This window comes from Schistocerca gregaria, chromosome 2, assembly GCF_023897955.1.
Source record: "Schistocerca gregaria isolate iqSchGreg1 chromosome 2, iqSchGreg1.2, whole genome shotgun sequence".
Classification (NCBI taxonomy): Eukaryota; Metazoa; Arthropoda; class Insecta; order Orthoptera; family Acrididae; genus Schistocerca; species Schistocerca gregaria.
Genome location: NC_064921.1, coordinates 176232635 through 176256483, shown reverse-complemented (window position 1 = coordinate 176256483; position 23849 = coordinate 176232635). Strand labels below are relative to the sequence as shown.

The 23849-nt window shown below is 42.7% G+C and overlaps 1 protein-coding gene across 2 annotated transcripts in view; it reads right to left on the bottom strand.

The window, feature by feature from the left end:
• Nucleotides 1–23849, bottom strand: part of LOC126336626 (UDP-glucosyltransferase 2-like) — a 75156-nt gene that overhangs the window by 38754 nt on the left and 12553 nt on the right. For both annotated transcript variants that reach the window (XM_050000515.1, XM_050000516.1), the window contains exons 2-4: nt 17529–17713; nt 7221–7402; nt 3140–3599 (exon numbers count right to left, since the gene is read on the bottom strand). In XM_050000515.1, coding sequence (XP_049856472.1) covers nt 3140–3599; nt 7221–7402; nt 17529–17705 — 819 coding nt within the window. In that variant the 5' untranslated portion in view covers nt 17706–17713. The remainder of the gene's footprint in view (nt 1–3139; nt 3600–7220; nt 7403–17528; nt 17714–23849) is intronic.

The window sequence follows — 23849 nt, the reverse complement described above, 5'->3', positions numbered from 1 at the left end:
CCAATTGTGTGATTGGATTGAGGAGTTCCTAGATAACAGAACACAGCATGTGATTCTCAATGGAGAGAAGTCTTCCGAAGTAAGAGTGATTTCAGGTGTGACGCAGGGGAGTGACATAGGACCGTTGCTATTCACAATATACATAAATGACCTGGTGGATGACATCGGAAGTTCACTGAGGCTTTTTGCGGATGATGCTGTGGTGTATCGAGAGGTTGTAACAATAGAAAATTGTACTGAAACGCATGAGGTTCTGCAGAGAATTGACGCATGGTGCAGGGAATGGCAATTGAATCTCAATGTAGACAAGTGTAATGTGCTGCGAATACATAGAAAGATAGATCCCTTATCATTTAGCTACAAAATAACTGGTCAGCAACTGGAAGCAGTTAATTCCATAAATTATCTGGGAGTAGGCATTAGGAGTGATTTAAAATGGAATGATCATATAAAGTTGATCGTCGGTAAAGCAGATGCCAGACTGAGATTCATTGGAAGAATCCTAAGGAAATGCAATCCGAAAACAAAGGAAGTAGGTTACAGTACGCTTGTTCGCCCACTGCTTGAATACTGCTCAGCAGTGTGGGATCCGTACCTGATAGGGTTAATTCCATAAATTATCTGGGAGTAGGCATTAGGAGTGATTTAAAATGGAATGATCATATAAAGTTGATCGTCGGTAAAGCAGATGCCAGACTGAGATTCATTGGAAGAATCCTAAGGAAATGCAATCCGAAAACAAAGGAAGTAGGTTACAGTACGCTTGTTCGCCCACTGCTTGAATACTGCTCAGCAGTGTGGGATCCGTACCTGATAGGGTTGAAAGAAGAGATAGAGAAGATCCAACGGAGAGCTGCGCGCTTCGTTGCAGGATCATTTAGTAATCGCGAAATCGTTACGGAGATGATAGATAAATTCCAGTGGAAGACTCTGCAGGAGAGACGCTCAGTAGCTCGGTACGGGCTTTTGTTAAAGTTTCGAGAACATACCTTCACCGAAGAGTCAAGCAGTATATTGCTCCCTCCTACGTATACCTCGCGAAGAGACCATGAGGATAAAATCAGAGAGATTAGTGCCCACACAGAATCATACCGACAATCCTTCTTTCCACGAACAATACGAGACTGGAATAGAAGGGAGAACTGATAGAGGTACTCAGGGTACCCTCCGCCACACACCGTCAGGTGGCTTGCGGAGTATGGATGTAGATGTAGATAAGAAGGTGGTAAGAAATAATTCTCAAGCGAGTGTCTGGGCAAATGCAAATAATAATCAAAGATCTCATGCTTGAGCAGAAAAGTTTAGCAGAGGCAAAAATATAAAAAGAAGTTTATTTCACTTTTCAACTTAAATGTAACGTGTTTCAATATCAATGTGTCTTAAAGTTATTAATGTGACTGATAACTTTGCTCAGGATTAACTCTCATTAACCAATTTTCCAAAATGCAGTTTGATTTAAATTCAAAAATTCAAAACCAAAACCAAATTATCATTTTTTTGAGAAAAGCCCGCCACATTGCGACAGCTAAATAAAAAGAAATATTTTATTATATTTCCTTTCATTTAACTTCGTTGTCTGTGTAACGCGAGTGTGTGTGAGTGTGTCTGTGTGTGTATGCACGTATGTGTGCTTACTTATTTTCGATAAATAACACAGATAGTTAAAATTACTTTTGAACATGGCGCAAAATCCTGTTCATTCAGATAGTTTTGAGCTTGACACTATTCTACTAACTCAGGTGAATCTTATATATTTGGCACAAATAATACAGATGTGGTAATACTGAACGCTGCACCCTTTATATGTTTTTTGGTAAATAATTCAGACTGTTCCGATACTGTTCAACATGGTATAACATTCAGGCCTTTCAAATACTTTTTAATATGGTACAATAATGGTTATTAGAGTTAATGAGTTATTCCTGCGACCTTGCATTTTAATATTTCTAACACAAGGTGGCTAGTTCCGCTACCTTGCAAAAAAATGTGTGTGAAATCTTATGGGACTTAACTGCTAAGGTCATCACTTCCTAAGCTTACACACTGCTTAACCTAAATTATCCTAAAGATAAACACACACACACCCATGCCCGAGGGAGGACTCGAACCTCCGCCGGGACCAGCCACACAGTCCATGACTGCATGACTGCAACGCCTAGACCGCTCGACTAATCCCGCGCTGCCCACTACCTTGCATTTTTGTAATTTCTCGCCACCGCCATCCCGGTTTTTGAATTTCCCACCAGTGCCGTCTTAGATTTTTTAGTTTCCTACCACTGGCAATGTTATCTTGGACTTTTCTTTGGCTGTTGTGCTGACAAGTGGAAATAACTTGAACAGTGGACCACGGCCACCACACCCATTCGGCTCATAACGTGTAGTGTATACCGTCGAAGTGAGCACTGTTGTACAGATATTTTCAATTTAATACAGTTACAGTGATAAATAATGGTAAGAAAGTAAATGAAATGTAACTACTCTACAGTGAGCAAGAAGTTGTATACTACTAAAATACTCGGACAGAAACCCTGAACAACCTCCGAAATCTCGTCATGGCCGCCCGAATTCATCCTGTGTACGCAGTTTTGAAATTTGTATCAGTTTCGAACTCACTTTCTTTTAAAATGAGATTTTCACTCTGCAGCGGAGTGTGCACTGATATGAAACTTCCTGGCAGATTAAAACTGTGTGCCGGACCAAGACTCGAACTCGGGACCTTTGCCTTTCGCGGGCAAGTGCTCCACCAACTGAGCTACTTGGGTAGCTCACCGCGGTCGAGTCTCGGTCCGGCACACAGTTTTAATCTGCCAGGAAGTTTCACTTTCTTTTGTTTCAAGATTTTTGTTAATGTGCTAAATACAGTCAAAACTGTTTCTGAAATTATCGTGCAATGAAAAATGAAACAGAACAGTAAAAGCTGTTAATGGCAAGTTATTTGAGCCGCAATAGGTGTAAGAGGATGTTACATGAAGAAACTGATAGAAAGTATAAGCAAGTACAAAATAACTAATAACTTACTGCAGAGACTATCTACTCGCTTTAGTTTTATTAATGATTCTAATATCTACCTTTCAAATAATTCTTAGCGATGTTTGCATAAGTGGACCAAACTGTAGAGAAAGAAAACGAATAGTAGTACCTTGGGCAGAGGCTTCTGTTCTGTGGCAACGTGGATTCCGGTGATCTCGATGATGTTGGGCAAGTGCGGGCGAGGATATTCCATGACGAAGTGGTTGGTGGTTATGAGGAGACTGACGTTCCTGTCCGCTTCGTACACAGACGGAGGATCTGGACCAAAGTGTTTCCTCATAAGTGCTTCATGAACTGGCATCGCCTGACAGAACCACATGTGCATCAGCCTTAAATAGAAGTACGTGTTGTACAGCCGCTGCCAGAAATTCATATGGTCTGAGTAGCCGAGCCACATATCAGGCATGTAGGCGGGGTTCATGGGGCTTCCGAAATTGTAGTAGACGGACGAGGGAGCCGTCATCGTCAGAACCTTCACGACAGGAGGCGAGCCCATTTTGTGTATGAGTCCATAATAACACATGTATATAAAGTCCTCCAGAATCGCAAGGTCGTACGTTTCGCCAGATCTGTAAGCAGGAAGGTTATTTTATTCATTTAAAAGTGTATGGTGGAACTACAGGAAAAGATGACAGACGAAAGACAAAAAAATAAAACCGAGCAAAAACAGGAAAATATTAACGAATGAGTATAAAATTATAGCAAGTGAATTTCAAAGTTTCATCGTAGATCTATAACCAAGGAGTTCGACTGTACAAGAGTTGTAGGAAAGACCTTCATATTCCAGTATCCTTCACGTCTTATTCGGCGCTCTCCGATAATGTGGTTTACTGTTCCCTTCATTGTAGCACAGTCACATTCAGGACTGCGTAAAGGGATGCTCTTCATCCTTAATGCACGCTTTTGACGTGGTTAATGCGGCTCCATGTTTTCCTCGGTAGCTGCGTACCTATATGTGGTAAGGTTCCATCCATGTGAATCCACAGGCCTTGGCCAGCAATCGGTATCACTAAGGTCTCCAGCACTCTTCTTTATGCCAAGAAACAGACTCTTGGAGAAGGCTGAGTTCCAGCACAGGTTTTCTACATTTGTACCTGCTGTGAGGAAGGTGGGAATTTGTTGTTGTGGTCTTCAGTCCAGAGACTGGTATGATGCAGCTCTCCATGCTACTCTATCGTGTGCAAGCTTCTTCATCTCCCAGTACCCACTTCAGCCTATATCGTTCTGAATCTCCTTAGTGTATTCATCACTTGGTCTCCCTCTACGATTTTTACCCTCCACGCTGCCCTCCAATACTAAAATGGTGATCCCTTCATGCCTCAGAATATGCCCTAACAACTGATCCCTTCTTCTAGTCAAGGTGTGCCACAAATTTCTCTTCTCTCCAATTCTGTTCAATACCTCCTCATTAACTGTGTGTTCTACCCATTTAATCTTCAGCATTTTTCTGTAGCACCACATTTCGGAAGCTCCTATTCTGTTCTTGTCCAGACTATTTATTGTCCACGTTTCACTTCCATACATGGCTACACTCCATACAAATACTTTCAGAAACGACTTCCTGACACTTAAATCTATACTCGATGTTAACAAATTTCTCTTCTTCAGAAACGCTTTCCTTGCCATTGGCAGTCTACATTTTATGTCCTCTCTACTTCGACCATCATCAGTTACTTTGCTCCGCAAAGAGCAAAGCTAATTTACTACTTTAAGCGTCTCATTTCCTAATCTAATTCCCACAGCATCACGAGACTTACTTCGACAACATTCCATTATCCTTGTTTTGCTTTTGTTGATGTTCATGTCGTATCCTCCTTTCAAGACACTGTCCATTTTGTTCAGCTGCTCTTCCAGGTCCTTTGCTGTCTCTGACAGAACTACAGTGTCATCGGCCAACCTCAAGGTTTTTATTTCTTCTCCATAGATTTTAATACCTACTGCGAATTTTTCGTTTGTTCTTTTTACTGCTTGCTCAGTGTACAAACTGAATAACAACGGCGATAGGCTACAACCCTGTCTCACTCCCTTCCCAACCCCTGCTTCCCTTTCATGCCCCTCGACTCTTATAACTGCCATTTGGTTTCTGTAGAAATTGTAAATAGCCTTTCGCTCCCTGTATTTTACTCCTGCCACCTTCAGAATTTGAAAGAGAGTATTCCAGTCAACATTGTCAAAAGCTTTCTCTAAGTCTACAAATGCTAGAAACGTAGGTTTGCCTTTCCTTAATCTACTTTCGAAGATTAAGTCGTAGGGATAGTATTGCCTCACGTGTTCCAACATTTCTACGGAATCCAAACTGGTCTTCTCCGAGGTCGGCTTCTACCAGTTTTTTCCATTCGACTGTAAAGAACTCATGTTATTGTTTTGCAACCATGGCTTATTAAACTGATAGTTCGGTAATTTTCACATCTGTCAACACCTGCTTTCTTTGGGATTGGAATTATTATATTCCTCTTGAAGTCTGAGGGTATTTCGCCTGTCTCATACATCTTGCTCACCAGATGGTAGAGTTTTGTCAGGGCTGGCTCTCCGAAGGCTGTGAGTAGGTCTAATTGAATATTGTCTACTCCCGGGGCCTTGTTTCGACTGGTGGGAATTTAGCAACGACAAAAAATAACTAATGTAGAGAAAATACATTTGTCTAGGTAACACAGTTAAGTGATCAACACTGCAAGTGCACGGGTTAATGTAAGCGCGAGGTAGCCGTTTCAGAAGTGAAAAGCTGGTACATTAATAACCGGTGTAACCGCCAGAATGTCAAATACGAACATACAGTCGTCCATTCATTGCGTTGTATAGGTGACTGACGTCAGTTTGTGAGATGGAGTTGGTCGCTTGTTGCCCTTGGACGGTCAATACACGGATGGTAAATGTTCTTTGTGGACGACGCTGGGGTTGTCGACCGATGATGTTCCATAGATGTTCTATTGGAGACTGGTCTTGTGACTGAGCAGGCGAAGGCATCGAAATTTTGTAGTGCATGCTGGGTTACAAGAACTGTATGTGGGCGAGCCCTGGAATGTCGTTCATTAATGGCAGTACAATAGATCGTAAGACTGACGTACAATTTTTCAGTCAGGATGTGAGATAAACACTAGAGTGCTCCTGCTATTATACGAAATGGCAGTCTAGGCCATAACTTCAGTTGTAGGTCCAATGTCTCTATTACACACACCAGGTGGTTGCAAAGCCTACACAAACTGCCGCTCAAATAGATTTTGCATCTTTCCCGGACAGAGGAAATTACAGAAACTGCAGGAAGATAACAGAGAGTTTTTAATAGCTCTGAAGGGAGACAACACGAACGCCGACCACTAGTTATCTTGGATATGACGCAGACAACACAGTTAACCGGTTCTGTAACCAAGTTCTGGAAAAATTTATTGATATCTTCAGACCATCAAGTACCTGAAGGTTATTCATACTGTAATGTATAAATGTGACATACAGTCGTTCATACTGGGTGCATCTAGTGCCTACAGAAGAACTTTCTGTTAATAGGTGAAACATATTTGGTTAAAAAGAAAATAAACACTCACTTGTCAGTATTGCTCTTATCTATAAGGTAAACACTGAATAAAAATCAGTTGCGAGAGACTAGGTTTCGTAATTATTTCCTACAAAATAAATAACTAATCTGGAAAAGACAATAATACGAAAACGTTAAATTCAAAGTAGGTTCAAATAATTATAATTATGATCATGATTACATGAAGATAACAGAGCTGTCGATTATAATTTTCGGGGCTGTCATGCCGTGGTCAGTTGATGAATTCTGTGTTAATTCCCAACGTTTCGTCCCCGTCTGCGGAGGACATCTTCAAGGGGACCTGTAGTCAGTAGCGAGCCTGTGGGTGTGTTGGACCTTCCATCGAACTACAGGTCCCCTTGAAGATGTCCTCCGCAGACGGGGACGAAACGTTGGGAATTGACACAGAATTCATTAATCGACCGCAGCATAACAACCCGGATAATTATAATGGACATGATAACAGAGCTACCTAAATGTCTACCAGTACTTAACTTAAAGAACAGTTATCAAAGCAAGTCAGTGCTATTATATTAGTTTCTGTTCAAGATCCATACGTCACCATTTATCTGACAGTGGATTGCAAACAAAGCTTTCAGCGTAAAACGGAAATATAGAAAATTAAACAAAGCAATAGTTAAAGATAAAATAATTCGTCTACCTGATGAACCTCTGTACCGAAGTCTCATTTAACTGCATCGCAGCCGAGTTAGCGGAAATGTGCAGCCTCATTGCCATCGACCGGGTCGGTGTTTCTTCGTATACCTTCACAAAATCATAGTGGCCTCTTACGTATCTGTAAGCTATTGACAAGTCAATCTCGGTATAGTTCTCATGAGATATCTGAAACGCAAATGAAACAATCTCAGTTTCTTTCACCTAAATGATACTCAAATGTATCTCTATGACATTAGTTTCTAAGGATAAATAAAAGTCGGTGTCTTAATAATAAAAATTATGTTCTCCAAAAAGATGATCTAGACAAGCATTTCTTCTGGCACTTGGTGTAATTGATTCCAAGATACAATGAATGGTTTTGGTGGACTAATATCTCTGACGACTAGGCTCTAGATGTTAGTAAGTACACAAAACAGTTATCGTGTGACCAGCTTTCTGACAAACCGAGTGAATTGATAGAGATCTTGATAGCTACGACTCCCACAGAATTTCTGTGGAGTTTATCACATGTCACGATGATTTTAGGCAATAGCTCAACATTTCACAGGTACTTACTTATATATAAGTAGATAGTACTATATTGTACATGTGTTGTTGTACTCTAGAAAGCATAAAATAATCAGATACACGAAGAAAACCTGTGAGATAAGATGCTCAATTTCCGATTAAAAGTTCAGTGATCGACATAGGTGTATTTATACTGTATAATGATTAAATTTTTTACCAATCCATAACGTATGGGAGATTCTAGTTTCGTGTATGTATAGTTCAATGGACTGGATTGTGGATATTGGCGAAGCCTTCCAGCGAATAATTGGTAACTTTTTGTATTTTAGTGCCACTCAATGTTAATCAAAAATTAATTATGTGATTCCTCTTCCGACCTCCCCCCCCCCCCCCCCAATCAATCAAAATTGTTCAAATGGCTCGAAGCACTATGGAACTTAACATCTGATGTTATCAGTCCCCTAGACTTAGAAATACTTAAACCTAACTAACCTAATGACATCACACATATCCATACCCGAGGCAGATTCAAACCTGCGACCGTAGCAGCAGCGCGGTTCCGGACTGAAGCGCCTAGAACCGCTCGGCCACAGCTACCGGCTCCCTATCAATCAAGATGGCTACCTGTGTACAATGCAATTGTTTACAATTTTTGAAATATAGAAAAACGTACTGTAAAGTTTACATATCCTAACACGTAACATTCCTATGTGATATCTTCCCTGTTTTCGTTCTTGTCCATTCTTTCATACTGAGTGTGGCTGTCTGTCCATGATACGTACGTGACAGCATGTGCAAGTAATAAAGAGGTGCTCAAAGAATATGAAAAGAGTACTCCCGACCGCCGACAATGCACCATAGGAAGCAGTGTCAGAGCTGCCCGAGTTTGTAGTAATTCCTTGGAACTGCGAACTCGATTAAGCCTAGTGATTTGGTTAATATCTGAACATGCCGGTTATATAGAATTTAAGGGTGAAAAAATTTAGTAGTACCTTGTGGCACACAGTCTTTTGTTATTTCTGTGAATCTTGGGTTTGATGGAGGGATGGAATCAACAAAATTACGTTTGTGAACCGCAATGGGAGTGTTCCTATTGTGCAGTCCTAAAGCACTGACTGCACACCGAGCAACACAGCGCCGCGAACGACATCAAGAAGGCGCTGACCCGAGCACAAATGGAAAGAGCAGGCTGCGTCACACCTCCTGCAAGACAGATTTCAGCGCCCCCTGTAGATTCTGATTTAACCAGTTGCCCATCGCTGGGCGGATCCCAGTTCGGTCGCAGACTTCGAGAGCACAGTACAGGGTAATAGGAAGACGATACTTAGCCTGTGTTCTAAGAGTAGTAATGGAGACTAAAGAACGAGGGTCAGTCCAAAAGAAATGCACACTATTTGTTTAAATCCATCTTTTATTCTACATGTTTGAAAGTTTTACAGTGTGTAGACATATCGTTTAGGAACATAATTTCCATCCCTCTCAACTGCCTTACGCCATGTTGGAACCAGCGCCTGTGCACCGGCACGGTAAAATTCTGGACCAATCTGTTGGAGCCACGGTTTGGCAGCGTGCACAAGAGAGTCATCATCTTCAAACCTTGTTCCACGAAGAGAGTTTTTCAGTTTCCCAAAGAGATGATAGTCACATGGAGCAAGGTCAGGACTGTAAGGCGGGTGTTTCAGTGTTGTCCATCCGAGTTTTGTGATCGTTTCCATGGTTTTTTGACTAACATGTGGCCGTGCATTGTCGTGCAACAGCAAAACATCCTGCTTTCGCCGATGTAGTCGAACACGACTCAGTCGAGCTTGAAGGTTTTTTTAGTGTCGTCACATATGCATCAGAATTTATGGTGGTTCCACTTGGCACGATCTCCACAAGCAAGAGCTCTTCGGAATCGAAAAACACCGAAGCCATAACTTTTCAAGCATAATGTGTGGTTTTGATTTTTTTTTTCTTGGGTGCATTTGAATGATGCCACTCCATTGATTGCGTCTACGTCTCCGGTGAAAAATGATGGAGCTTTGATTCATCACGTGTTACAATTCTCCCAAGAAATTCATCTCCACCATTCTCGTACTGTTCCAAAAGTTCGCTGCATACTGTTTTTCTTTTTCTTTGTGAGCCACTGTCAACATCCTGGGAACCCACCTGGCACAAACCTTTTTTAACGCCAACACTTTCAGTATTATGCAAACACTTCCTTCCCCTACGCCAACGTAGCGTGACAATTCGTTCATTGTGATGCGTCTGTCAGCAGTCACCAATTCGTTAACTCTGTGCGCATTGTCTGGAGTGTGTGCAGTACGATTCCTGCCACTGCGAGGACAATCCTCAATATTTCCGTGCCCTCTTACATCACGTAACCTGCTAGGCCACCGACTAACTGTACTGCGATCGACAGCAGCATCTCCATACACCTTTTTCAACCTCTTGTGGATAGTTCCCACTATCTCGTTTTCACAACACAGGAATTCTATGACAGCACGTTGCTTCTGACGAATGTCAAGTGTAGCAGCCACCTTGAAGACATGCTGTGGCGGCCTCACTCAGGGGAACAGGTTGACCTAAGTTTGAAAACAAGCGGGAATAATGTATCTACACACTGTAAAACTTTCACACATGCAGACTAAAAACTGTATTTTTACAAAAATAGGTTGCATTTCTTTTGGAGTGACCCTCGTACTTGTATACTAGACGCACAGGAAGCAGTTAAGTTTCTTTCCTTTTTAGAAACAAAGTGATCAAATAATCTTAAAGTGTTTTGTACAGATGATTTTGGATCCTGCCGCTGGCCATCGCAACTTCTCTCCATCCTTGTTTGTGTCAGTGCTGATTTCCACATCAGCCGACACAACATACGGCAATGAAGATTCGAGAACCAACGCTGCCTTCGCTCTACGCCGCTCCGTCATAGCGCGTCACTAAGATTTCTCTCTTTTCCTTCAGAGATGCATTGCTATTGATTGTGTTCTTTCTTTCGCCTTGCTTCTACTCATAATTTGTTGCGGCGCTCACATTAAAGTGGCGCCTAACCCTCCTCCTCCACCGCTTGCGCTACGCCTCTGGCTGCTGCTGTTTTTTTTTATCTAAGGATGGTTATTCATTTTCAGAACCAATAAATGTCGCAGTTGATGACGGCAGTGAAGCGCTCATTAATGCAGAAGCCCCTGCTGCATCACCTCCGCACAACAGACAGCCACATCCACAGCACTGCCTCCACACATATCCTCACCATGAGCTTCCGAAGCACAAACGAGAGTTTGATTTGAACAGTTCTCGGGTATCCGACCGGGTAGCGTCGTAATTTCTCCACAATATTTCGGCAGACGTACACGCTGCCACCTTCAGGTGGTTCCTGACGAATGCTGTGCTGTTCCTCTCGGCGCCCTATATATACTAGCCGTTACGACCTCCACCGCTCCCCTCCTGGTGTCTTCGGTGCGGCCGGCGCGGCAGCTACTGGAGGTGGTGGGGGAACGGCGCCTGAGTCTGAACTGGGGTGTGCAGTCTCCCTGCTGCCGCCGTCGTTGGCGGTCCTCGGTCTCTGGGACCGCATATTTCCAGGCTGAGTGCAGGGTCCCAAACCTGACAAAGTTGAAGGCCTCTGTCTTTATTAATTAGATCGTCCTGTAGTCGGATTTCGATGGCCTCCTTAGTGTCGCAGTCCCAGAAGTAGGAGGACTGACAGAGTATTTTTGTTTTTTCATAGCCCATAGTATGGCCAGTCTTTACACAATGGTCAGCCACGGCTGATTTAGTGGCCTGGCATAATTCGGTACGACGCTTGTGTTCGCGGCACCACTCTTCTACAGTGCGGACTGTCTCCCCAATGTATGATTTTCCGCACTGACAGGGAATTTGATAAACGCCTGGTCTTCGAAGCTCTAGGTCATCTTTCACTGAACCCTATAAAGTGAAGGTTTTCGCAGGGGACCGGAATATGCATTTCACATCGTGTTTCCCCAGGATTCTACCGATTTTACGACGCTATCCGGTTCGATACCCGAGAACTGTTCAAATTGTAAATACGCCGGGAAAACTTCAGATCGCGTAGAGGAGGAGTGATACCTAAGTTTCATACTACTGTCCACACTTCAGACGAAAAACATACCAAATTTGGTCCGATACAAACGAAATGGTTGCAGTTTTGTTTATTCAACCCCCACCGTGAGAAAAAATTACAGTCGTAGAAATCAGTATAAAGGCATGGTTCCATGAAAGTAATAGTACAAATATCTGTAGCATATATTTATCGAATTTCCTATGAAAGTAGTAGATACGTATAAGACATAAACAATCGTGACGGAATTACAAAGTTTCTTTCATGATATGAGTAACAAAATAAGGCGTTTGCATTTCTTGGACGGAAATTGGTTCAAATGGCTCTGAGCACTATGGGACTTAACTTCTGAGGTCATCTGTCCCCTAGAACTTAGAACTACTTAAACCTAACTAACCTAAGGACATCACACACATCCATGCCCGAGGCAGGATTCGAACCTGCGACAAAAGCGGTCGCGCGGTTCCAGACTGAAGCGCCTAGAACCGCTCGGCCACATGGCCGGCCGTGAAGCAGAGATCAGGAACGTAGCGAGCACGAGTCTAACACTGGGGCCGCACTCTTCACAAATCAAGCCGCCACTCTTACGTAAGTGGTACTGGGCCTCCAAAGTTCCGAATACTGCGAGTACGGCGTGTCAGAACTGTGGCGCCGCTGTCGCTTCATAGTCGTAGACTCTCTTAGTGAAACATGCAGGAATATGAGAATAGTCATGACTTATTGTTAGTACCGAACATGAGTGCACAATCGTGCCGCTGTAAAAATAGCACTAACAAGGGGAAATGACCTACTGTCGGAATCAAGTGACCTTTCATGAAGCTCCTTTTTGTGAGACTGCGGAGGGTGCAAGACGAAAATTAATTGATTGACAGCACACAAATGCAAATGTGTTCAATTAGAGGAGGAGTTTGAGCAGTTCTTGGGTATCCGACCGGGTAGCGTCGTAATTTCTCCACAATATTTCGGCAGACGTACACGCTGCCATCTTCAGGTGGTTCCTGGCGAATGCTATGCTGTTCCTCTCGACGCCCTATATATGCTGGCCGTTACCCTCTCCACCGCTCCTCTGCTGGTGTCTTGGGTACGGCCGGCGCGGCGGTTGCTGCGGGTGGTGGGGGGAGCGACGCCTAGGTCTGGAGTCTGCAGTCTTTCTGCTGCCACCGTCGGGGGCGGTCCATGATCTCTTGGACCGCATCTTTTGCTCCAGATGAAGATGACCTAGGCCTTAGAAAACCAGGCGTTTATCAAATTCCCTGTCTGTGCTGTAATTCATACATCGGGGAGACAGTCTGCACTGTAGGAAAGAGGTGCCACGAACACAAGCGCCGTACCGAATTACGCCAGGCCACTAAATCAGCCGTAGCTGACCATTGTGTAAAGACTGACCATACTATGGATTATGAAAAACCAAAAATACTCTGTCAATCCTCCTACTTCTGGGACTGCGTCACTAAAGAGGCCATCCAAATCCGACTACAAGGCGATCTAATTAATAGCGGCCTTCTAATTAGTCAGGCTTGGGACCCTGCACTCAACCTGGAGAGAAAGATGTGGTCCCAGAGATCAAGGACCGCCAACGACGGCGGCAGCAGTAAGACTACAGACCCCAGTTCAGACTCAGGCGCCGCTTCCCTCACCACCTCCAATAGCCGCCGCGCCGGTCTCACCAAAGACACCAGGAGAGGAACGGCGAGGAGGGTAACGACTAGTATATATAGGGCGCCGAGAGGAACAGCACAGCATTCGTCAGGAACCACCTGAAGATGGCAGCGTGTACGTCTGCCGAAATATTGTGGAGAAATTAAGACGCTACCCGGTCGGATACCCGATAACTGTTCAAATTGGAAATACGCCGGGAAAACTTCAGATCGCATAGACAGTGGCACTTCCGCTACATTGCTTGATCGTGCCACTTATGAACAGGTGGGCTCGGCACAGTTGACAAAATCTTGCTTGTAATTTACTGCGTATACTGGTCAGAACATTCCAGTGTTTGGTGTACGTAGTTTGCCTGCCATATTCCAGACTCACGCCACAACACTGGCAGTTACCATTTTGCGTTTGCGAGACTGTGAAAACACCTATCGGTTAAAGTGTTTTGATTTGTTTGGTCTTCTTATTCATGGCACTGTACTTTCTGTTTCTGCTCTTTTTTATTTATTTATTTATTATTTATCCGTGGAACCACATTAAGGAGAAGTCTCCATGGTCATGGAACGAGTCAATACATTAAATTATAACACGATTGTAGAAACAGATAAAATGAAATATAAGAAACATATTCAGGCGACAAGCCGGCCGCGGTGGTCTAGCGGTTCTAGGCGCTCAGTCAGGAACCGCGCGACTGCTACGGTCGCAGGTTCGAATCCTGCCTCTGGCATGGATGTGTGTGATATCTTTAGGTTAATTAGGTTTAAGTAGTTCTAAGTTCTAGGGGACTGATGACCTCAGGAGTTAAGTCCCATAGTGCTCAGAGCCATTTGAACCATCTGAACCAGGCGACAAGTCGTCAGTTTAAATAAAGAAAATCAAGAATGTAACACTGGAATTTGCATAATTTTTTAGCTCCTCCAGCTGATCCTCGACAGAATAGAAGGAGTGAGCCATGAGGAAACTCTTCAGTTTAGACTTAAAAGTGTTTGGGCCACTGCTAAGATTTTTGAGTTCTTGTGGTAGTGTATTGAAAATAGATGCAGCAGAATACTGCACTCCTTTCTGCACAAGAGTCAAGGAAGTGGATTCCACATGCAGATTTGATTTCTGCCTAGTATTAACTGAGTGAAAGCTGCTAACTCTTGGGAATAAGCTAATATTGCTAACAACGAACGACATTAAAGAAAATATATACTGCGAGGGCAATGTCAAAATTCCCAGACTATTTAATAGGGGTCGACAAGAGGTTTTCGAACTTACACCACACATAGCTGGAACAGCCCGTTTTTGAGCCAAAAATACCCTTTTTGATTCAGAAGAATTACCCCAAAAAATAATACCAGATGACATATGCGTATGAAAATATGCGAAGTAGACTACTTTTCGTGTTGAAATGTCACTTATTTCAGATACTGTTCTAATGGTAAATAAAGCGGCATTTAGTTTCTGAACAAGATCCTGAACATGGGCTTTCCACAACAGCTTACTACCTATCCGAACGTCTAGGAACTTGAACTGTTCCGTCTCCCTTATGATATGCCCATTCTGTCTGATTAAAATATCAGTTCTTGTTTAATTGTGAGTTAGAAACTGTAAAAACTGAGTCTTACTGTGATTTAGCATCAAATTATTTTCCACAAGCCACGAACTTATTTCATGAATTACATTATTTGATAATGTTTCAATATTACACACAAGATCCTTCACTACCAAGCTGGTGTCATCAGCAAACAGAAATATTTTTGAATCACCTGTAATACTAGAAGGCATATCATTTATATAAATAAGAAACAGCAGTGACCCCAGCACCGACCCTTTGGGAACGCCCCATTTAACAGTGCATCATTGGGACTGAACATCACTACCACTACCACTTTCAGTCTTAAAGACAGTGTTATTCAATTGTCTGAGGAGTTCCCTGATTTATTTCTGAAGGGCTTGACTGAGCAAATACACACATCAAAAAAAAGTCTTGCATCACCTCGGTTTCGAGATTTCTGAAACCTGAACAGAAAATTGGAATAGAAATCAACATAAACATCATTTCAAAAAATTGTTCAAATGGCTCTGAGCATTATGGGACTTAAGTCCTGAGGTCATCAGTCCCCTAGAACTTAGAACTACTTAAACCTAATTAACCTAAGGATATCACACAAATCCATGCCCGAGGCAGGATTCAAACCTGCGACAGTAGCGGTCGCGCGGTTCCAGACTGTAGCGGCCAGATCCGCTCGGCCACTCCAGCCGGCAAACATCATTTCTGGTCACTTTAATTTAGTGATTAAAAGTGCAATAGGAGATTTGCATTGTTGTGCCACTGGATGTTGGTGCTGGTGATACGACCGAAATTGGCGAAACCGATGGTAATAAAAAAAAAGTGACATCATTTTTCAGTTATCGCCTAGGGCTGAAAATCTGGAAAACACACAGCAAGAGGCCTTCTTATGACAACAGTGCTCAACAGAGATACAGTAATGGAGAACATAAAGCGTGAGAAATGATTGCAACTGAAATGTCAAAGACAAGTTGGAGTGATCGAAATTAATTTAAGGAATTAGTGAAATAGAAAGAGGATATAGACCTTAACAGAAATACAGAACATGGAATCCTATTAACCAAAACGCAGAACATCGGCATTAACGTGCCGAAAGAACATTCTACGAACTTCCTTCTCATAGCTATCTACAATTAAACATATATAATATACAACAGTTAATTGTCTATGAGGCTCTGACCTCATTGTTTGTTCTGTGAGAGAAAAAATTTAAAGTAGCAAAATGACAATGAAATTTGCAGTCTCCTTTCGACAAAGGCTTAGGATCCTGAAGCGGCTTCTCGCCTCTAAAAAATACTTTACCAAAAGAACTTTATCAATATGGAGAATATGACGCACTGTTGTCCAGACGTGTGCTGTATTTAATTTGAAAAGGAAAAATTTTTTTTCGAAAGACATGATTCCATTATGATTAAAGCATGGCATATTAGTTTTGAGGACTTGATAATGGGGTAATGTCTTTACAAAACAAGTTGAGGTTTTAAATAAAATAAAGGACACATCTGGAGAACTAGTGCGTCATATTTTCCGAACCGATATCATAATACACATCTACTATGGCTTCACAACAGATTTCTTTTTATACTGTACCTTCACTGTTACAACCATGCTCCCCATCAATAAAATTATGTACCTAACAACGTATTTTAGACATCTGTTGATTAATGTTAATGAATATGACTAAGGCCACGAAAGCTTCATCGCCCAAAGAAGATGTGGTGCCACGTTACAGGTATTCTCCCTTCATTTTGCGTTGAGTCACACGCGTGACGTGCCAGTCCCATGTATCTGACTCACCATGTGCCTCATCAGTCGTTTATCACGCCACGTGTGTTGGCCACGTGGCAGGGCCACGGGTGAGTGAGCCCCACGTGCTTCCGAATGCGCGTGCTTAGCGAGCGAGGGTACCGAGTGCTGCGCACGCGGTTTCACCAAACAGGCCCCTTTGGTTGTCACCTGCAGCGCCCTTACAACACAGCGGTATTTCGACGATATTCTCTGCCTCAGTCTGTTGCCCTTCATAGCAACCCGTGCTGGCCCTACATTTCAGCAAGATAATGCCTGGCCAAACTCGGCGAGGGCTTCTGCTGCTTGCCTTCCTGCCTGCCAAACCCTGGCTTGGCCAGAAAGGTCGCCGGATCTCTCCCCAATTGTTAACGTTTGGAGCATTATGGATACGGCCCTTAAACAGTTTGTGGATTTTGACGATACAAACCACCAGCTGGACAGAATTTGGCTTGGTACCCCTCAGCAGGACATACAACAATTTTATCCGTCAGCGCTAAGCCGAATCACTGCTTGGATAAGGGTCAGAAGTGGACCAGCGAGTTATTGACTTGTTCAGTATATGAAACTTTTTCTATTGAACAAATCATCCACTTCTCTGAAACTAAAATCATTTGTTTGTTTGTACGTTACATCTAATTATTTCTGTCCGGTTTGGATTATTCTTCCGTGGTGCGTCTTTTTCTTCTTATAGTGTATAGTTAGTTGTTTATAATATGCGTTTGGCTGACCTTCATGGAATCAGTCGTCATGAGGGTGACTCGGTGGCCCCTCTGCAGCAGAGCCTTTGTCAGGATGTGGAATGGCTGCTGGTGGCTGTAGGCCGGTGACGGTGCGATCACCAAGATCTTAGCTGCTGATGACGTGCTCACCAACGCCAGCAGCGAAAACGCAACCACTTGCAGCATGGTTCCTCCTGTAATGAACACGATCGTCTGGTAGCAGCAAGTGAATTACCCATTTCAACGTGAGCAGCGTGCTTGGAGCACGCTAGGTGTTGCAATTCATTTCAAAGAACAGGCAAAAGCGAGGACCTTCTGAATCTGAACAAACACAACCTTACTGACAAGATGGGTTCAAAGAAAAAAATAGGCTAACAACAGGTGACATATGGTCTTTTAAACACTTTACCTACGCTCCATCTGTGAATGGAACGGAGAGCTATCAAACTGCTTGGTACGATAAGTACTGCCTACGACATACGAGGTGCGACAGTACAGTGATGAGACATGTGAAAAAAAAGTTGCTTACCGCTTCAGTGAAGTTTAGTGTCGTCTCCTTCAAAGTAGTTCCCTTCTGATTGCACACACTTTTTCCAGCGCTTCTGCCATTGATTGTAACATTTCTGGAAGATATCTTCTGTAATATCCTCCAAGAGCCTTGTCACAGCTTTTTGGACATCTTGTTTTGTTTGAAAATGGTGTCCCTTGACCGCCCTTTTGACTCTTGGAAATATAAAAAAAAGTCGCATGGAGCGATACCTGGTGAATAGGGTGGCTGTGGTAGTACTGAAATTTCTCTCGGGGTTAAAAATTGCTGTACTGACAGAGCAGTATGGGATAGTGCATTATAATGATTTAGAATCCAGTTATCAGTAATGCTGGCACGGACACGAAGAACTCTTTTACGAAGACTTTCTAAAATTTCTTTGTAGTAATTTGGTTAACTGTTTGTCCAGGAGGCACCCACTCTTTATGAACAATTCGCTTGGAATCACAGAAGCACACAAGCATGCATTTCACTTTTGGTTTTGACATGCGAATTTTTCTTGGTCTGGGTGATCCCTTCGAGCAGCATTGCAAACTTTGGCGTTTTGTCTCTGGATCGTACAGCAAAAACCAACTTTCATCACCAGTGATAACACGGCTCAACAATTCTGGATTGATTTCCGTTTGCTCTTACACATCGGCTGCCACATTTTTCAGTGTTTCTCGCTGTTGCGGTGTGAGCTTTTTGGGGACCATTTTTGTACAAATCTTTCTCGTACAAAGATCTTCAGTTATTATTAGACGAACCATTTCTCGATTGACGTTCAGTTCTTCTGCAATCATTTTCACGGATATTCTTCGATCAGATCGTACGAGTTCACGCACCCTGACCAAGTTGTCCGTGAGGTTGATGGTCGTCCGCTGCGGTTTTCATCTTCAACATTCGTTCCGCCTTCACTAAACACTTTATGCCAACGAAAAACTTGATCTCTTGACATAACCTCCTCTCCAAAAGCCTTCTGAAGCTTACTGTAAGTTGTCGTCGCGTTTTCACCCAATTTAACGCAAAAAGAAATGGCATACCGCTGCGCAATATAATGCGGTTCCATTTCCGTGACGAGAGACACAAACACGTGTTAACTTATTACAGCACAACTGACTACTGAGCAGTTGCATCGATGTGCCGCTTGGACTAGAAGCAGCTTATAGACCAAGGTCAAAGATATTGTGCCTACACAAGCCTGCAGGGTTGCCACATCTTGCAAAGAAAATCAGTCGCATTACTCTATTGCCGCACCTCGTACGTCATAGTGTCACAGAGCATAGATATAAATGTACACGTATACTGAGGCCTTACTATCCAGGAGGGAAAGCCCAGTTTGCAATAATTAATGTTAAATATTTTTTCATGGGCTTCAGGTCTACATCTACATGCACACGCAGTAAAACACTGAAGTAGAGATCAGAAACGCAGAGAGTACGAGTCTAACGCTGAGGCTGCATTTTCATATATCTAGACGCCACTGTTACCACTCGTACTGGGCTTCCATTGTTCCGACCACAGTTCCGAGAGTACGGCGAGTCAGAACTGTGGCGCTGCTGTCTCTTCATAGTTGTAGACTCGTTCTCTCTTACTGAAACATGCAGCCGCGTGAGGCTAGGCGTGGTTGAAATGGCTCTGAGCACTATGGGACTCAGCATCTGTGGTTATAAGTCCCCTAGAACTTAGAACTACTTAAACCTAAGGACATCACACACATCCATGACCGAGGCAGGATTCGAACCTGCGATCGAAGCAGTCGTGCGGTTCCTGACTGAGCGCCTAGAACCGCTAGACCACCGCGGCCGGCGGCTAGTCGAGATTTATTGTCAGTGCTGAAGATGAGTGCATAACCTTGCAGCTGTGAGGTAGCACTGACAAGGCGAAATGGTCGATTGTTGGGATCAGATGACCTTTAACGAAGCTATGTTTTGTGATGCTGTGAAGGCTGCAAGACGAAAATTAATTATGGCAAGCACACAAATGCAAATGTGTTCCATTAGAGGAGGAGTGATATCTAAGTTCAGACTGAAAAAGTACTAATTTTCGTCCGATGCAAACGAAATTGTTGTAGTCTTGTTCATTCTATTTCCACCATTAGAAAACATACTGTAGAGGAAATCAGAATAAAAGCATGATTGCATGACAGTAATAGTACAATGTCTGAAACGTATTTATCGATTTTCTATTAGAGTAGTAGGTACATATATGACATAAACAATAGTAACGGAATTACAAGGTTTCTTTTATTACACAAGTAACAAAATAAGGCGTTTGTATTTCTTGGAGAATATTAGTATAAAAACACTCACTATCCCATTGTTTCATTGGATTGTTACTACTTTCCTAATTTCCTCAAAAATTATCTTCGGTACTGATTTTGTCAGGGTTTGTAGTTCTTTGAATGAAATTGTCACCCTCTCTTCTCATAAAGCTCTTTTCAGTTCACGTATGTTATCAAATGGCCTTCAACTGCGAGAAACAAGCACTGCCAGTTTTCCACAAAGATTTTCCGCGTGGTTCAAATCCTGGCTATTTGCAGGCCAGGGCAAGACATTTATATTTTATCTTCAAACCACTTTCTGGTTCTATAAGAACCAAACACAGATTCATTTCTTGTTGAAATGTTACACTTACGACCTCTAGGTCCTCATACACTATAATCACTTCTGTTTCTAGCATCTCAGTGTGCACACACTCTAGTGTTCAGTTAAGCATTGTTGTGATTTATCTTTAGCGCAGAAAGTTGCCCAAATCATAGCAGTTCTACCACTAAAATTTCTCTTCATTCTCACGGCCTGACGTGTTCTCAGATCATACCGATAGCACTGAAATTTATCCTGGTCATGAAAATTAATTTTCTTCTCATTACTCTTTGTCTTCACCAAACTCCAGTCTATCCTGTTTATGTATGGCTATTATTGCGTGTTTCTACTGCCATGTGACAAAACCGGTAGTGCAGTCTAGCAGTTACCGGCAACTGTAAATGCAAGTTGAAGAGTAACGGTTTGCGGACCTTGATTATCGCAAAAGTAACCTTTCTATGACAGTAGAGGAGGGGGTATACTTGGAAAAGGCCGGGTGATACGGGAAGATTTCAGTTATGACATCATGGTCGAACAGAGATTCCGAAATCAGGTACTGGCTTGTAAGGCGTATCCAGGAGCAGATATAGACTCAAATCACAATGTAGTAGTGATGAAGAGGTGGCTGAAGATTGAGATATTAGTCATGAAGAATCAGTACGCAAAGAAAGTACTAAGGAAAATGAGAAACGCTTGAAGTTCTGTAAGGGCATTGATACAGCAATAAGAAATAGATCAGTGGGCAGTACAGTTGAAGAGGAATGGACATTTCTATTCGAACGATTATTGAGGGTGCCGCGAACAGTTATAGCACGATACAGCTTAACTTGGAAAAGCAATATAGCAATGGCCAACGTGGAATTAAATTCAGTTTGGTAACATGAGTGTGGTTTGGTCTAACCGTTGTTAGAAAGTGTGTTGCTAACAAACGCAATAAACTAAGTAAATGGTATGAGCTGTTATTTTTTCTAAGGCAACGTTTTTCTCTTAAAATTGAAGAACTTCTATATTGGTAAAGGAAAGAGGCACGTCTTCGTTCCGGGAAACAGAATCAGGTTTCGTAAGGAGCGTGTTCTCTCTCTTAATCATGTCTTATCCAGGTCCGACCACAGCAAACAAAACTGTTTCAAGAAAGAAGCAGCAAGTTATAGTGGGGAAAGGTTGCACACTTCGAGGATACTTTAGTAGCAATATAGAGTAATTTAATGTCATCACGTTTCGGAACGGACCTCTGCTGTTAAAGTGTTAAATACTCCTTTCATTGACGATACTTTTCCAGCGTCAACTACTGGTATAAAGAGTAGATTATTTGACAAAACGACACGTGAGTTTGCAGAAATTTATTCGAAGCCAATTCACGAGGATGCAGCATGTATCGTTAGCGCTGATGTTCTACTGTAGTCAGTATAATTAGTAACTTAGCAAGTAGCATTGGTTGCAATCTGATGCTTCTATCGGATTAAAAGCTCTCGACAAAAAAAAAATTCTGGTGCGGAGATTTACATCTAAGTCGTACTGCAGAGCCGACCCTGGTGGCCGAGCGGTTCTAGGCGCTTTAGTTCAGAACCACGCGACTGCTACGGTCGCAGGTTCGAATCCTGCCTCGGGCGTTGGTGTGTGAGATGTCTTTAGGTTAGCTAGGTTTAAGTAGTTCTAAGTTCTAGGAGAGAGATGACCTCAGGTGTTAAGTCCCATAGTGCTCAATTCCACGTCGTACTGCAGAAAGACGCAGTGGACCAGTTACGGCCAAACATGTTGTACAGCTACTTGGGAAAAAAATATGTGTAAATGTATGACACTCGTATACCCCCACGAAACATATACTTTGCCGTGGTGGGTCGGTATGTGTGCCTGTACGATACAGATAACCGTACTGAGGGCACAGCCACATCGCAGAGGTAACTGTGGTAAGGCCAGACTAACGTAAGGGTCCTCAAGAGGGGCTGAAGCGTTTTCCTTGGGGATTATTGATTGATGTGGCCCTGTAACATTGGCCAACATGGCATTGGCACATGGCACTGCGAACGACTGAAAGCAGCGAGAAACCGCAGCCGTGACAGTTCTCGGGAGTATAATTGTATCCTCGAGGCTGAAACGTTCCATCAAGAAAACGAAATTGCCGCTCTGCTGGTCGAAGAGAGGAAGGTTAGACCCATTAAACGTGTAGGTATGAGTTTAAAAGGAAAAAAGATAACTTAAAAATTATATAGTGGGAATTAGTTTAGGCTGGTGGCAGGAAGAGCAGCACTTCTGATTACGTCAACACAGGATTATCGGCAAGAGCAAATAAATGTGAACTATTGTGAACAGCATAGTGAACGAATTATAGTAGCAGAGGCTGACACGAAGCCAACATTCACCGTAGTAGTATAAGTTTATAAGCCTACTCGGTCCAAAGATGATGATGAGATTGAAACAATGCATGATGCGATGACGGAAATTATACAGATACATGACGGAAACTTTAATTTAATTGTGATGGCGGACTGGACCTCGATAATATGGACTGTAGGTACTAGAAACAAAAATATTAGAACGAGGACAGGGGGAGAGAAATGAAAGGGAAGCCACCTAGTAGGAATTTGGACAGAGCACAATTTAATCATTTCTAAAACTTATTTCAAAAATTAACAGGGTTGAATACGTGGAAGATGGTTTGGGCGGCAGGGAGGTTTCATACAGATTACGTAAAGAGAAGACACAAATTTCGGAATTTGAAACTTCAGAACATTTCTAGGGGGAGATGGGCACGCTGACCACAATTTAATTATTATGAATTGTACTTTAAAACAGAAGAAATTGCGAAAAGGTAGAAAGTTAAGGATACGTAACCTGCATAATCTGGAAGAACCAGAAATTCCTGGAAGTCTCAAAGGAACCGTTAGGCAGCAGTTGACTGAGTCAGTGATAAGAGACATAATAGAGACGAATCGGCAACTTTTAGAGATGCAGTAGTGTAGGCAGCAGAGGATCAAATAGGCAAAAGACAAGGCCCAGCAGAATCCTTGGATAACACACGATATGTTGAATTTAAATGGCCGAGCGAGATGGCGCAGTGGTTAGCACACTGAATCCACGTTCGGCAGTATGACGGTTGAAATCCTCGTACGCCCATCCAGATTTAGGTTTTCCAAAATTTCATTCAATCGTTGCAAGAAAATGATGGGAACATTCCTTTGCAAGGGCACGACCGATTTCCGTCCCCGTTACACTCTGCAA